Here is a 16027-nt window from a genome sequence, read left to right as displayed (position 1 = left end):
TGCTCACTATGCAAGACCAGGCTTGCCTGGAACTCAGAAATCCTCCTGCCTCTGAATCCCAAGTGCTGGGATTAAAGGTGTGGGCCACCACACCCAGCTGATCGTCTTGAACATATTAATTTAGTGTGTGCCTAAGTGTATGTGTATACACCTTGTGGGTTGCAGGAACTCATGGAAGTCAGAAGAGAACATCAGAGCCCTTGGGGCTGTAGTAAACTGTCACGTGGTTGCTGGAAACCAAGACCATGTCCCCTGTAAGAGCAGCATATGCTCTTAACTGCTGAGCCATCATCCCAACCCTTTCTTTAGTCTGAGAGTAGCTCTTAGCCATCCTTACAGCTTATGTAAGGTCAGGGAGGGAAGAACCTAGTGAGTCTTACCAGTTTCAGGGACTTCCTGAAGTCTTTGAGTTGCTTACTTCCTGCAAGATGGAATGTTTCTCCTTAGAACACCTTCTTCCTTTTTAAAAATTTATGTTATTATACATACATTTTTAGACAGTGTAATAGCTAGTCTTGGTTACTAACTTGACTACATCTGGAATCAATTAAAACTCAAGTGACTGAGTACACCTGTAAGGGATCTTTTTAATTAAATCATTTGAAGAAGGAGGACCCACTCCCCCCCCCCCCAGACAGGATCTCTCTACATAGCTCCTGGAACTCGCTCTGTAGACCAGACTGTCTTCAAATTCACAAAGACCTGCCTGCCTCTACCTCCTAAGTGCTAAAGTTAAAGGTGTGTAACGCCACATGGCTGGGATGACCCATTTTTAAAACTTTCTTTTTGTGTGTGTGTGTGGGGGGTTCACATCATGCATCCCAATCCCACTCATCTACCCATCACCTCACTTCCCCCAAAAATAAAATTTAAAAGTAAATCCAGAAAAAAAAAAGAACCAACCAACCACCAAAAACAAATTAAAAAAATCTTGTTGAAGCTGGATGGTGGTGGCGCACGCCTTTAATCCCAGCACTTGAGAGGCAGAGGCAGGCGGATATCTGTGAGTTCGAGGCCAGGCTATCAATTAAGCTACACAGAGAAACCCTGTCTTGAAAAAAAAAATCTTGTCAAGGAAGCTGTAGTGTGGCCCAGTATATGGACACAGTATACTCTTTAGTCCATATTGCTTTACCTGTAAATGTTCATTGCAATGAGTCTGGGTTGAGGCCTCTGGCTTCTGTTACACCCTCAGTACTGGGTCCTCACTGGGACTCTTCTTGGATATTCTGTTGCTGCCTTGTGTCATGGAGATCCTGTCGCTTTGAATTTGTAGGTTTGTCCCCTTCACATGCTCCAGCAGTTCCTCGATGAGGTGGGTGTTGAGGTGGGCTACCTTGTAATCCTGGTTCTGGGCCTCGGTGGTCGCTGGGTTGGAAGATACACTTTTTTCTTTTTAATGTGTGGTGTTTTGCCATGGTTGTCAGGACCCCTAGAACTGGAATTACAGTTGTGAACTGCCATGTGGGTGGAGAGAATTGAACCTGGGTCCTCTGGAAGAGCAGTCAGTGCTCTTAACCACTGAGCCATCTCTCCAGACCCTGGAAGATCCACTTTTAATCCAATCGTCTAAGGTGCACACCTTTAATCCAACTTTTTCTTTCTTTTTCAGTTTTCAAGACAAAGTTTCTTTATGTAGCCCTGGCTGTCCTGAAACTTGCTCTGTAGACTAACTAGACTGGCTTTGAACTCACAGAGATCTGCCTGCCTCTGCCTCCTGAGTGCTGGGATTAAAGGCGTGCACCACCACAGTCTAGTTTAATCCAGATCTTTTGATCTGGAAAGATCATCTTTAATACCATCTACTCCTTTGGGTGGCAGGCAGCCTTTATAAAGTATATGGAAGAGGAAGCTCTTTCGTTCTTTGCCTGCTTATTCTCCCTTTCTCTGGCAAGTCCATTCCTGCACTGGCTCTACTTCTGGAAACAGGCACATTCTGAAGCACAGCTAAAACTAACAACTACTGGATTCTTGGACCTTTTGTTGGTACATAGCATTGTTGAACTAGTTGGACAACAGCCTACAAGCCATTCTAATAAATCCATATTCTTAAAAATCCAATTCATTCCATAAATTGTGCTTGTCTCAGTTAGGGTTACTAATGCGGTGAAGAGACACCATGAACCACAGCAACTCTTATAAAGGAAATAATTAATTGTGGTGGCTTGCTTACAGTTCAGAGGTTCAGTCTATTATGGTGGGGACTATGGTGGCGTGCAAGCAGAGGTGGTGATGGAGTTGAGACTGCTATACTTTGCAGGTAACAGGAAGTCAACTGCTACACCGGGCAGTAGTATCCTGAGTTTATGAAACCTCAAAGCCCGCCCCCACAGTAACACACTTCCTCCAACAAAGCCATACCCACTCCAACAAAGCCACACCTCCTAATAGTGCCACTTCCTGAGATTATGGGATTATGGGAGTCCAATTATACTCAAACTACCACACTGCTCCTCCAGAGAACCCTAATACAGAAAGGGTCTCACTACATAGCTTGCCCTATCCTGGAACTCCCCATGTAGATTAGGTTGGCCTTGAATTGAACTCAGAGCTCCTCCTGCCTCTGCTGTGCTGGGATTAAAGGTGTGCACCACCACACTAGGCTACACCACTATATCGTTTCACCTCTCTTTTAACATCCTGGGTCTTAAAAAAAGCTTTCCTCCAAGATGTAATACAACAGCTTGCAGGCACAGGAATGTGTGCATGTGCAAACAGAGGGCAGAAAACAACACCTCTTCACTGACATGGAGCTCACTGTCTTGGCTGGCTGGATATCAAGCCTTAGGGACTCGACTCTCTCAACCTGTCCAGTGCTGGGTTTACAGGTATGTCCAGCATTATGTGGGCTCTGGGAGTCATGCTCAGATCCTCGTATTTGCAAGGCAAGCAGTGTACCCATTGAGTCTTCTCCCTAAACCCCTCCTTTTTTCAGTGGAGACAAACCCAGTCCTTGAGCATGCAGGGCAAACACTCTGCCACTGAATAAAGCTCCAGCCCTGTGGCTTCTTGTCACTCTCTCATTTGCACCTCCGCCCTTTCCACTTCCTGTGACCTGGTGCTCTGGCTGTGTGGGCGCAAGGTTTGAACTAGGCCAGCGTTCTAGTCAGGTGTGTCCCCAGAAAGCTTTTGTGAACTTCCTCTTTCAGTTGAAGACATTCTGGCCTTGGCTCTGCCTCTCTCAGGGTTCAGGGTCTTCTGGGAGTTGGGGAATGGTTGGAAGTGCAAAGAAAGATTCTAGGTGCCTCTACATAATGAGGAGTCTTCCTCTAATCCAGAAACCTAGACCTCACAGAAGCTTCAGTGAGGCTCCTTTGCCAGCTGCAGCTTGCTTCTGTGCCCTCTGGCCTGGATGTCTTTCAGTTCTTGGGGGGCTCTCAGGACTGGGTACAGTTGTTATTTCTAGATAGGCTAGAGGAGCCATGTTCTAGGTAGTCATGGAGTAGTTCTTATTGAAGCTCACACATGGGACATGGGAATGTCTAACCAGGTACACAGGCAGTTGAAAGCTGCATTTTCAAATACAGGTGGTACAACTCTATTCCTTGGAGCCACTGCTATTCACATTCGTCTGGGAGAATGCTTCACTTGCCTGGGATGTTGCATTTCTACAGAATTACCTGGCAACCAGGGGCATCAGCTACATGTGGGCATCCTCCTTTGTCTCTGCAATTCCCTTTGTCTGACCTTGTTTTTGTGGTGATGGCGACAGAACTAAGGGCCTCCGTGATGCATTCCACCACCAAACCACCTCTCCAGCTCCTCGGTGGGGATATTCTGAGACTGCTATAGCTGAGCCACATCTAAACTCTTTAGTGGTGGATTTCAGGCAGGTGCTCTATTGGTGAGCTATGTATGTTCCCACCTTTTTTTTTTGTTTTGTTGTTTAACTGTTAGAAACATTTTAAGAGCAATTACAAGCTGGGTGTGATGGTACACACTTTTAACCTCAGTGCTCAGTAGGCAGAGGCTGGGTCTCTGAGTTCAAGGCCAGCTTGGTCTACAGAGTAAGTTGCTGGATAGCCAGGGCTACACAGAGAAATCCTGTCTCGAAAAACAAGAGGGGTTGGGGGAGAGGAGGAAGGAGAGCAATTACAATTTTGTTTTTCAAATTCTTATTTTTATGTCATGGGTATTTTGTATGCCTGTGTAACATGTCTGTGTCTGGTTCCCTAGGGGGCCAGAAAAGGGCCTCTGATTCCCTGAAGCTGGAGTTACAGGTAGTTGTGAGCCCAAGTTGCCTTGTGGGTGCTGGAAGAGAAGCTGGTGTTCTTGAGATATCTTCTCCAGCCCTCCTCTTACTTTTATTTTGACAACTAGTCTGGCTAAGTTGCCTAGTCTGGCCTCAAACATTGGATCTTCCTGCTTTAGATTGCAGAGTGGCCTAGGCCTTCTACTAGGTTTTGTGGTGCTTGTCCCATGCTCCCTCATTTTGAAGGATTCCCTCTCTTCCTTCTCTTCCCCTCTTCCACTTCGGGGCAGCTACAGGACCTGTCTTGTGACTGTTTACTGGGGTCTGCTATTATAGACAAGACAAAGGCAAGAGACTAATATGTTTTTACACTTACAATTCAGGACTTTACATAGGAGAAGTATGGGAAACAGAGACTCAGAGAGGTGGAATGAAGGCTCCAATTTCTGAGTTTTTCTCCATCCCCAACTCCATGGGCATGAAGTGGCAAAACTTCATAAAGTGTGGTGGTGCACCCCTGTAATCTCACCACTGGGAGGTTGGGGGGTGGGTGGGTCAGTTCAAGGTCATCCTCAGTTCCAGGGGGTGTTTGAAGCCAGTTGTGGGCTTCAAAAAAGAAAACCCCAAAAACCAAAAAACTGCGATTTGCTATATACTTCAGCTCCACCAATCTTCCTGCCTTAGCCAGCAAAGAAGTCGTGTCTACAGGGCCACTCTACCTGACGGCCTTCTTTTTGCACATTTTTGCGGTAGACAATACGTTATGACACAATTCGTATAGCAAAATGATAACTATAAAGGAACTAATTAACAAACGTATTCATCATCTCTCACAGTTACTCATGTTCTCTTGTGGAAACAGCAGCTTGAATATCATTTAGAATAAAATCCTGACTCAACAAACAAAAAATATTTGAGCAAAAGAGCCAACCCTGAGCCTGCAAAACTCACCTCACCCTAATCTGGGTGCCAGCAAATTGATTACATTTAACATTTGACATTTATTCCTTGTGGGTTTACTTTTTCCCATTAATTGATATTTTAAAATACTGTCTTAGAATATTATCTTGATGATTAATTTCTGAGCGCAAGGAACTCACTCCGGTCGGGGCAGTTTCTGTTTTACCTCCTCCGGCTACAGCTGACCTATGTCTTGGGGAACCGAGGTCCCGAGCGGCGGGGAGCTCCGGAGACAGACTGCCGCCGGTGACCTTTGCTTATCGTCCTCTCATTAAATCCCCGTCTTCCAGAGACCTTTTCGCCGCCTGCGCGGCCGAGATAGCGGCGCGGCCAGGCCGTGACCTTTTCGAGGACCCGACTCGCCCAGCCCAGCCCCAGCCGACTCCTCGCCACCGTCTGGGACCCTGGAGAACGCGCTTGTGACGTCACCGAACTCCGAGCCCAGCCCCCGCCGCTGACGTCACAGAGGGGCAGCGCCGGTCTCCGCGTTCCTTTGGGTCTGTGAGCTGAGAGGCCAGAAAGTTGCCCAGCAAGGAGGAAGTCTAGCGGTTTCCACCGGTACGTGGTACCGGAACTACAACTCCCGACGCCCCGTGCCCCTGAACGAGAGCGAGCGAGCGAGGCAAACTTTTGGAAGAGATTGATGCCTCCGTAGTCCAACCAGAAGGCCGGCTTCAGAGCGTCACCCCACCCCTTTGTAATTCTCAGGGCCGCTTCCTCGCGCGAGTGACGGGCTTCGCTGCCTTCTAGGGTTCAGATTCCTCTGACGGACGTCCGAACCGAGGAATCGGAGCTCGGAGAAGTCCGGAGGGTGTTGAAAAGCGTAGACCGCAGCCAATAGCATGCTGGAAGCGGCCGGCGCCGTCCAATCGCGGCTCCGGAGCCCCACCCCAGCGCGTGACGTAGCAGGGTGGGTAGCAACAGTTGCCCCGGTGAGGGAAACGGAGGCGCCATAGCCACGGTAGTCGTGGCGACCAAGCAACCCAGCAACGCCAGTCAACAACAACAACCGCGGCTGCCCCCCGCCCCCACGCCCCCAGCCCGGCCTGGGGACCCCGGCGCGCTCGGTCCCCTCTGCACAGCGCCCACGCACCTCCTCAGAGCCTTCCGCGGACACGAGTGCGGAGAAGCCGAGGTAACCGGGGCAGCGCTGGGCGAGCTGGGCGCGCCGGGGCGGGCGGCGGGGCCCGCGCGGCGCCTGTCGCCTGAGTACAATCCTGAGGGAAGGGGCGGGCGGTCAAAATGGCGGCGGCGACTGTCGGGACCGTGGGGGAGGGGGGAGGGGGGGGCTCAGCCCGGGCGACACACCCGCCCCCCGGACCCGCAGCCCGGCCCCCACGAGGGGCGGGCGCTCGCAGGCCGCGGGCGAGTGGAGGTCGGGTGGCTGGGGCGGGGGGCGCTTTTATGTGTCGGGAGTTGCGGCGAGGCGGGCCTGCGGAGGCTGGACCAATGGCAGCGTGTGGGGGCGGGGCGTGATGAGAGGGGGCGGGGCCTAGCCTCCCTCCGCCCTCGGAGTCGGGTGCGGCCGCCACCACCCGGACAGTCCGGGTCTTCCCGAGGAGAAGTGGCTTGGTAGCATGCCTACCTGAGATTCATCATTTGGACGTGCGACTATTGCATTCCAGGCCTTTGTTTTCCTTCCTATAGAATGGGCAGAATTGTTGCTATTCCCTTCTTCATTACAGTAACTCCTAATTCCTTCTGGGAATTTTCCCAGGGCTCTTAAGCCTTTCCTTTAATCTCTCTTTCTCTCCTCTCTCTCCCCTCTCTATCTCCACACATACACAACCCCGTCTACTGTTTCTCAGTGAGATTTGATAAATTGTTAGTATTGATTGCAAAATGACCTCCACTTCTAAACCCGGGAGGAGGTGGAGATGGCCAAGTTTCAACCAGACTGGCTTTAGCCTGGGGGGATTTAGTTGTCAGAAGTTGAAGCTCCTGCTGGAGAGAAGTGATCTTAGGCCACAGATTTAGAGAATCTGAAATTGTTCTCTGGGGTGCCGTCTCAGCCGTGCAGTGGTGCAGCTGCGGGGCTCTTGCTGGGGACTGGACTTTTTCCCCTTGCCATTAAGGTCTTGTGGGAACAGCGAAGCCAATGGAGCTATCTTAGATTCCTTAGGTTACATCTTCTGTTCCGCCACACCAGAGGAAAGGAGAAACACATTTGTAACTGCTTTTTTTGGGGGGCGGGGTGCGGAAGCAGGCCGGCTGTGGCAGTTCTTTTCGGCTGTGTGCTTGCTCCCTGCCTTGTATTTGCAGTTGGCACTGGGGTACATTGCAGACAATAAAAAGACCAAAGACTTTTCCATTGAAAATTAAGCACGGATGACTGGGCTCCCACTTAGGAACTTTCTTAGTCTCATCAAAGGGTCTTCAGAGTTCAGATTGTGGACATTAACTTTCAGGAAGATACTGGAGTTAGCTAAGTTGCAAAACAGAAAAAGAAAAGAAAAAAAAAGTCCTCAGCTCCTATAAGGGAAGGCTGACTTTGAACAGAAAGTGATAGTATTGATTCTCTGGTTTAATCGACTGCTTGAAGGTCTTCCTTTCCAGCAATTCTCACAATTGAAGGGCCCAAAAGGGTCATTTGACTGGGGAAAGTTGGTACTGACTCTGGGTTTCTTTTTACCTAAAACAGTTACTCTCTAGCTGTGTGTTCTTAGGTGAATTATGTTACTTTTGAGGGGCCTCCAAGTGCTATCATCTAGGGGCACAAATCATTTTAACTTTTTTGTGTATGGATCCCATGAAATGTATCACATATGAAGTATCAAATATGTGGTAGTGTTCAAATGATGTCATTTCCTGCCCACTCTCAGAATTAGCTGGTGTTTCATTTTTATCATTTTGTGTGAGAGAGAAGGCTGTTGCATGAGTTGCAATAGGCAGCTGGGAACCAAGAATGCTGCTTCTTTTCTCTCTTTTCTCTTCTGGGGCTTGACCCTAAGGCATCTCCCAAACTGGGCAATTGCTCTGCACTAAGATATACACCCTGCTCTACTTTTTACTTTTTAGAAACTGTAAATGTTCGATGAGGCAGGAAGGAACAGTAGCATTAGTTGACTGAGAGCCAGTGTGATCTGAAGGGGCAGGTCCCGAGGAGGATGGTGTTTATGTTCTCAGATGAGACACGAGACAGCCTGGTGCTCAAAGACCCTGTAGCATGTACAGATAGCCTTGAGGACAGGTGCTTCAGGGGCCCAGTGAAGAAGACAGAGAATCATAGGTGTCTAGAGGAGAAGTAGCCAGTCCAGAATGTGTGTCAGAGGACTGACAGAAATGAATCAGACAAGAGGCCAAGGGCGGGGTGCGCCATTACACTGTACTTCCTGCTTTCTCCAAATCTGTCACCGAAGCTGTTCTACAGACGAGCTGAGTAGAGCAGATCTTCTTTCCCTTTCTTGTAAACCATTTGGTTCTAGAATCTGGTATTTGTGACCCGGATCTGCCAGCTGTAGCCTGCTGCTTTCGTTTGGTGATGGGATGCAATCTCACCTTACAAAGGCTGGGCTTGTCTCTATGGCCTGGCACCTCCAGCTTGAGAGCTAAGAATGATTTTTACAGTTTGGGATGATAGGCAAAGTTCAAAAAATACTTTATAATGTGAATATTTTATAAATTTCATGTCATGGAAAATCAGAAAATTGAAGTCTATGTCTCAAGCTGGTTTTCTTACCCCAAGTCTGAACATCTGCTCACCTGTTGCTCTATGACACTGCACTGGCAGAGTCAAGTGGGTACCAGCAGTAACTGTCTGCCCACAGAACCAAACATAGCTACTCTCATCTCAAAGGATGGATTCAAACATTCACTAGAAACTTAGCAGTTGGCTTTGAAGACCATGCTGTCTTGGTTTGTCAGATCATTGACAGAGAGCATCTGGGCTTTCTGCAGGCTCCTGTGTCCATGTATTACCTTCCACAAAACAAGGGTCTTATGCTCAAGTACGTGGGACATATGCATGCCACATCTACATGAGTGATCCATCCCCATGTAGAGCGCCTCAGATTTGACCTTGCTCATCTGGGAGGGAAGGGTGACTCTTGAGAAAGGCACCCATGGGCATGGGGCTTTTGAAGCCCTTTTCTGCCAGAGAGCAGATGGCTCTGTGGCATCCTGGACTAGGGTACGTGGTCCTGGACTTCTGGGGGTGTTATGGGGCCTAGCTAAAATATATTTGGGGCCACTGCAGACTGAGCCGCAGAACCCGGGATCTGCATGTTAGCCACCTCCCCAGGGGCTGCATATGAAATGCATGCATAGCTATGAATGAATGGTAGTAATAGCTCTTACTATCCATGGTACTGACTGGCTGCTAAGGTGATCACATTGGATTCTTAGTGATCCTGTGAATCCAGGTCACAGATGGATAAACTAAGGCACAGAGCAGTCAATAACATGTTTAGGAAAAGGTTCACATGGAGAGATGCTGATGGCTACAAACCCTGAACCAAGTTGGCATGGATGCAGCCCCTTAACAATGACAAGAAGCAGCCGGGTGGTGGCACACGCCTTTAGTCCCAGTACTCAGGAGGCAGAGGCATGTAGATCTCTGAGTTTGAGACCAGCCTGGTCTACAGAGCGAGTGCCAGGATAGGCTCCAAAGCCACAGAGAAACCCTGTCTCAACCAAAAAACAATGACAAGAAGCTGGTGTTACTGGAAGATGTGCTGCCCTCTGTGTCTCATAAACTATGGCCTCTTCCCTCTCTGATGGACAAACTTCTCTTGCCTAAGTCTTTGGCAGGGGTTAGGTGGGGTGGCATTGAGGCTAGCTGCTGCTCCATGTCCTGCTTGGGCCCTGTAGTCTGACCCAATGTTCATCCTCTGGGTTCTCACAAGATGGCCCAGCACCAGATAGTTCCAGGGGTACACTGGCTGTCTCACACACACTTATGCACATACACACCTACACAAATACACACACACACACACACACACACACACACACACACACACACACGAGGAGTGGCAGAAGCCCAGTTCTTGGGATCACTTTTGTCTCTGGGGACTGTTTTACAGACCTTTAGTGCTTTGCCTATCCTCCCCTTCTTTCTCTGTCTTCTTTATTTGGGGGGTGGGGGTGCTGTTAAAAGTAGAACCCAGGGCCTTGTACATGTTGTGCAAGCATCTCCACAGGTCAGCACTGGGCTGCTGCTTCCCTCCATTCCACAGGGAGACAGTGGAGGAGCTCCCTGAAGCCACCCAGCTGGGAGTGGTCAAGTTCAAGCTATGCACTGGCTCCGTGCAGGGCTTGTTTCTCAACTGCCTGCTGGAGATGCCTCCTGAGCTTAGCATCCGATGGGGGTGAAGCTTAGATTCTTGGAGAGGCAGGCATAGGGAAGTGGAAACATGTTGAGACTGCACTGTCAGTGGGTCCCTCAGGTGCTCAGGCCAACTCCCTGGCTTTGCCATCCTAATTAAAGCTTAGGACAGTAGCAGGACTTCTGGTGGGAAGGACAAGGAAGGTGTTGTCTACTGAGTGTTAGAAGTAATTAAGGTCCAGGCCGGTGTTCTGGGCTAGTGTTCACTGGTGCTGAGAGCACCCAGGATTATTCATGAGCCTCAGAACCGAGTCAAGTTAGTGATAGACAGGATGCATGGATTCTTAGCTCCGAGGCTGGGGCTGCTGGGCAAATGCTGCAGTATCTGCTGAGCAGTAGCTCTTGTTTGACTTCCAGCCTTTCCCTTGGAGATCTCACTCTCAGTTGCCCTGCGCTAGAGGTCAGCCTGCAGACATGGTGTGGCACAGTGGTGCCAGAGTCAGTGTCAGCACTGAAGAGCCTCTCAGTTGGTAGGTGTCCAGCCTGGTTCGGGGTCACAGCTAATCACTCCAGAGCACAGGACAGGACAAGGACCCAGCTGAGGACTGTACTTTCTCCTTGAAGTGCTGGGAATGGGCACCCTTCAAAGGCATAGCCCATCTTATGCTAGGCCCAGCACCAGCCAGAAAAGCTCTACACCGGCCTGCAAGTCCAGCTCTCCTGCCTAAGAAGCACCCCTGCCCTGAGCTTACAGATCTATTACTGCCTCAGAGCCTGTGAATGGCACCCTGCTGTGAGGACTCTCAGATGGTCATTTGTCATGGGGCTCTGAGAGACAGCTTTCTCTGTGACTTTCCTAGGGGGCTCTGTGATTCAGACAGGCCTGCAACACTTCCCTGCTGTGTGGCCTGGGACTAGCACCTTTCCTTCTCTGAGCCTCAGCTCACCTAGCATGCTTAGTCTAGATCCATTATGGTGGTTGCAAACCTAAAATGGAGTGTGTAATGACTGGTGTTGGATGTCAGCTTGGCTGATCTGGAATGTTCATGTGGAGCAAGAGGCCTAGGAGATGCCCACTTGTAGGTAGTACAGTGGCATGTGCCATTCTAGAGGCTGAGGCGGAAGGGTGACAAATTCATGGTTAGCCTCTCCTTATAAGCTTGGACTACATAGGGAGGGCCTGTTGCAAAAGACCAAGTACTATGAATATGGCTTAGTGGTAGAGTGCTTGCATAGCATAGGCAAGGTCCTGGGTCCCATCCCCAGACACACTCCTGAGGCAGAGGCAGGCTGATCTCTGAGTTCAAGACCAGCCTGGTCTACATAGTGAGTTCCAGGACAGCCAGGGCTACATAGTGGAATCCTGTCTCAAAGGGGAGAGGTGTTCACTGGGCTCGATGGTGAAAGACATGTCACAGGTGCTCTAGAGGCCACTGACATTCCCAAGCCTGACCCAAGTGACAATCGTATGGAGAGGAATACAGAGCCACCTGCAGTTTGCAAAGTTGTCCCAGGTGTAACCTGAAGCACTGTGGGCATGTTCAGGTGCAGGGGGTGGAGGGCAAGAACAGTCACAGCTCAGGATGAAGGTGAGGAACCCTGTCTCTGTCTACTCCCAGATCCCCTATAGGGATGGTCCATTGTATCTAGCCAGGGATTTAATCAAGTTAGTGATGAGCTCAAAGACATCTCCAGGGAGCTGGGAGCTGACCCTGTTTTCCTCTGCTGCTAGATTAATTCTTTTTTTCTTCTTCTTTTGTTTTTTGTTTCTCTCTCCCCCGCTTTTCTTCTCAAGGAAGAGGAAAACCGCCTTATTTATTATCATTCACTGTTGGCATGGCAACACAGTCCTATGTTACTGAGCTACAGGCAGCCCCACAAGCATCCCAGCCACCACAAGCCCCACCCCAAGCCCTGCCCCAGCCTCCACCCCCAACAGCACCCCAGCCTCCTGCTGCAGCGACCCCCCAGCCCCAGTATGTCACTGAGCTGCAGAGCCCCCAGCCCCAGCCGCAGCCCCCGGGCAGCCAGAAGCAGTATGTGGCAGAGCTCCCAGCTGCCCCTGCACCTTCCCAGCCTGCCACACCTGCCCCATCCCCTGTGGCTCAGCAGTATATTGTGGTCACCGTCTCCGGTAAGTTCACTCCCATATTTGTGGCCAGAACTCTTGGAAAGTCTCTGGGAGGAATTTTGGGGGAGCTCAGCATGCAGGGATCCTCTCCGGGGCTCACTGTGGGATTTGGGACAGACATCTTTGGGTAAAGGGAGTCCAGCCAATCAGAGATGCTTCTATGACCTACTGGGATGTTTCTGTTTTTATCTGTCCCCAATTCAAATGCCCCCAGAAAAGAGGATGGGATGGTGAAATTCAGTTTGCACACACCTGTAAGAGTCAGGCTGCCCATCAGTCCTGGGCCTCTCTGCCTAGGTCTCACTGCTGATAACGGGGACCATTGTGCCTGCATGGGGTCTGGCTCAAGGAGCAGCCTCTGGACCTTGCAAGTGATCGGACCAATGCCCTGTGTGGCTTCCCTCCCTGAGCTACAGCAAGTCCTCCCTGGGTCTCAGTTTAGGCCCGACTCCCTTTATTCCAAACAGCCCAGGTATGGGGGTGCAGGGAGGAGCTTATGACTCTAAGCTTGGATTTCCCTCAGAGGGGCTAAGGGAGAGGACCTTCTCAAGGGCCCAAAGAAGCCTAAAGCATTTTTGAGGGAAGATTCCAGTAAATCCTAGTTATTACTGCTTAGAATTGGTGTAGTCACCCAAGTAGGCCTGGGAAGATCCACAGGAAGTCTCCTCTGACAACCTTCCCACAATCTGGCCATGTTTGGTGCATAATTGGATGCTCTTAGGCAGGTGGGCCAGTCTCCTGGCCTTACCAGGCCCCTTTCCTGTGTTCCTTTTGGAAGCTGAGCCTTAGTATAGAAACCTCAACCTTGAAGTGTCTTTGAGGTCCCCAGCTTCCTGAGCCAGTCTGTGATCCTGCCTAATAAGACCAGCAACTTGGGATTGGTGCATGGAGTTGGGCAATGTGAGGCTACAGGGAGACCTAGGACCCAGGCCACCCTGCCCCCTCCCCCAGCTGGGTGATAAAAAGTCTCTACCACCTGCAAATGAGTGAGAAAGGCAAGTACTGGCTCCAAGGGCCCAGAACACCCTAGAGCAGCACCTGGTATACCAGAAACAGTATCAGTGTCTACTGTTCTCCCTTAGATAACCCCTTTGTTGTCATGTAGCCCTTCAGCTCTGTGGGAGGTTGGGTTACCTCTCTGGACTCCTACCCCTTACCCACTGCCAGATCCCAGGAAGGTGGGTCTGGGCCTTGGTTCCTTTAGGCTATACTGGAGACTAAGAAGAGGCACATGACTATACCACCTGACCTTGGTCCCCAAGCTGCTGAGGAAGAGGCTAGACTACATGTAGGGGATGGGCCAGATGACATCCCAGCTTGGGCAAGAGTCTCTTAGCCAGTACGTCTTAGGGGCACCATCGCTCTCCACTTCCTGCTTCCTCATGAATCAATCACTTAGCAGTATGTGTATGAAACATGACCTGCCTCTGACTGATAGCATCCCTGGGTACCAGCCTTTCTCCTGCCCTGGCCCCAGCCCCCTCAGCAGCCTGCATGAGGCAGATGTTTTATCTAAGAGGACATGAAGGCGTTCTGGGCTCATGGCGGGGATTAGTTCCCCAAGGTTGCAGGTATAAAGCCACCTGCATACTCAGCTGCTCCCATAGTGCTGGGCACCTGGGACAGCTGGGCAGCAGGGTTGGGAGCAGGCAGGGGCACCATGTTCTAGGACTGTCTCTTCTTGGCTGCCTGCCAATGTAAGTACCTGTGCTTTGGGCTCCGTGCCCTTTGTTGCCTCCCCTCTGCTTGGGTAGGGGAGAAACTCTCAAGGGCACTTTTTTTTTTTTTTTTTTTTTGAGACAGGGTTTCTCTGTGGTTTTGGAAGCTGTCCTGGAACTAACTCTTGTAGACCAGGCTGGTCTCGAACTCACAGAGATCGGCCTGCCTCTGCCTCCCGAGTGCTGGGACTAAAGGTGTGCGCCACCACCACCTCCCGACTTAAGGGCACTTTTGACCACTTGTGTTTGTTAAGAAGCCAGGAGAAGCCCAGCACCTTGGTCCCTCCTGAGCTGTCAGGAGCCAAGGGAAGAGAGGTCTACATACTGCCTATCCATATCCATATTTCTGTTTTTGTGAGAAACAGGCTTCTCAGACATACAACTTCAGAACAAAAAAAAAAGCAGGAGGCTAATTCCAGATGCCAAGGATTCTGGGTCCTCTGGGTCTTCATCCAATTATGCTATGTATGTCTGATAGATGCTAGAAAAGCCAGGCAGGACTTGGAGTGGATAGGTCCCATTAAGGGTGGACTATAGGTTGCATTGCCCTCTGCTGATGGGCTCACTCTTGGAGTAGAGAGGCAGAGGCATCAGGCAGAGCTGACCTGCCAACCTCTTCCCACAGAAGGTGCCATGCGGGCTAGTGAGACTGTGTCAGAGACCAGCCCCAGTTCTACGGCAAGCCAGACTGGTGTTCCCACCCAGGTGGTACAGCAAGTGCAGGGCAGCCAGCAGGTAGGACATGGCCTTCCTGGTGGGAGGGGTTCTCCTTATCTTCATGCCATGAACATCTGTTTACTTGTCTTATCATGATACAGCAGTGGCCACCCTCTCCATAAGCTTCTTCCTTCTGCCTAATTGAGCTTCTTCCTTCTGCCTCCACAGCGGCTGCTGGTCCAGGCAAGCGTGCAGGCCAAGCCAGGCCATGTGTCACCCCTGCAGCTCACCAACATCCAGGTGCCACAGCAGGTAAGGCTCCTGCCCCAGCCTCCCTCGGGACAGAGGACCAGTTCCCTGCTGCCTACCTGCCTCCACACATGAGCCTCATCCACAGGCTGCCCCAGCTCCTAGCTTTGGGCAATAGCCTCCACGAACAAGATCAAATACCCTAGGGGCTGATGTCCAAGCAGCCTCAGGAGTTACTTGCACTGTTACTTGCACTGAGGATGGGGGAGGATTGACAGCAGGCAGTCTGTGGGTCCAACCCCAGCTTCTCGCAGTGGAAGGCCAACGGTACTGGGACATTTGACCATTTATAGTTTGTCAGCTCACATTTGGACTTCTAGAATGCTGAGGCTGGATCCTAACACTGGAGCATATTAAACATGGGCTCTACCACCAAGCCACACCCTGGCCCAATACTAGCAGACTGTTAAGGACAAGAATATGTTTTTTTGTTTTTTTGAAGAGGGGTATTTTGAGATAGTGTCTCATGTGGCCTGGAATTCTATATGTGGTGGAGTATGATCTTGAACTCCTGATTTAGAATTGCAGGCATGCACTCCACACTGGGCTCTAGAACACATTCCATGCCTTTTGAGCCAGGAACCAACTCTGGTTTTTCTGCTTGGTTTCAGGGCTCAATAAGCCCTTCATCAACCTTGAGCTTGGGTGTCACCTGCTACAGAGTAGAGCCCTCACTGTGCTGTGTTTGGATGTAGGGCAGTTCCTGGCTGGCTGGCAGGCATGGAGTGCCTAGAATGTTCCTAGTGCATGGTGCTCAGTGAGATTGCTGGGGAGTGGAATGAGGCTCAGTGGTG

General features: G+C 50.5%; 1 protein-coding gene across 5 annotated transcripts in view; it reads left to right on the top strand.

The window, feature by feature from the left end:
* Nucleotides 1–5779: 5779 nt before the first annotated feature.
* Rfx1 (regulatory factor X1) overlaps nt 5780–16027 on the top strand; it is a 30627-nt gene continuing 20379 nt past the window's right edge. Inside the window, exons 1-4 of one of the 5 annotated variants that reach the window (XM_035442556.1) lie at nt 5780–6287; nt 12214–12552; nt 14893–15002; nt 15153–15236. In XM_035442556.1, coding sequence (XP_035298447.1) covers nt 12255–12552; nt 14893–15002; nt 15153–15236 — 492 coding nt within the window. In that variant the 5' untranslated portion in view covers nt 5780–6287; nt 12214–12254. The remainder of the gene's footprint in view (nt 6288–12213; nt 12553–14892; nt 15003–15152; nt 15237–16027) is intronic. The other 4 variants (XM_027406195.2, XM_027406196.2, XM_027406198.2 and 1 more) reach the window with 4 other exon arrangements.

This window comes from Cricetulus griseus, chromosome 3 (genome assembly GCF_003668045.3).
Source record: "Cricetulus griseus strain 17A/GY chromosome 3, alternate assembly CriGri-PICRH-1.0, whole genome shotgun sequence".
In the NCBI taxonomy this organism is placed as follows: domain Eukaryota; kingdom Metazoa; phylum Chordata; class Mammalia; order Rodentia; family Cricetidae; genus Cricetulus; species Cricetulus griseus.
The sequence above is the reverse complement of the archived record's forward strand: the minus strand, read 5'-3'. Positions and strand labels throughout refer to the sequence as shown.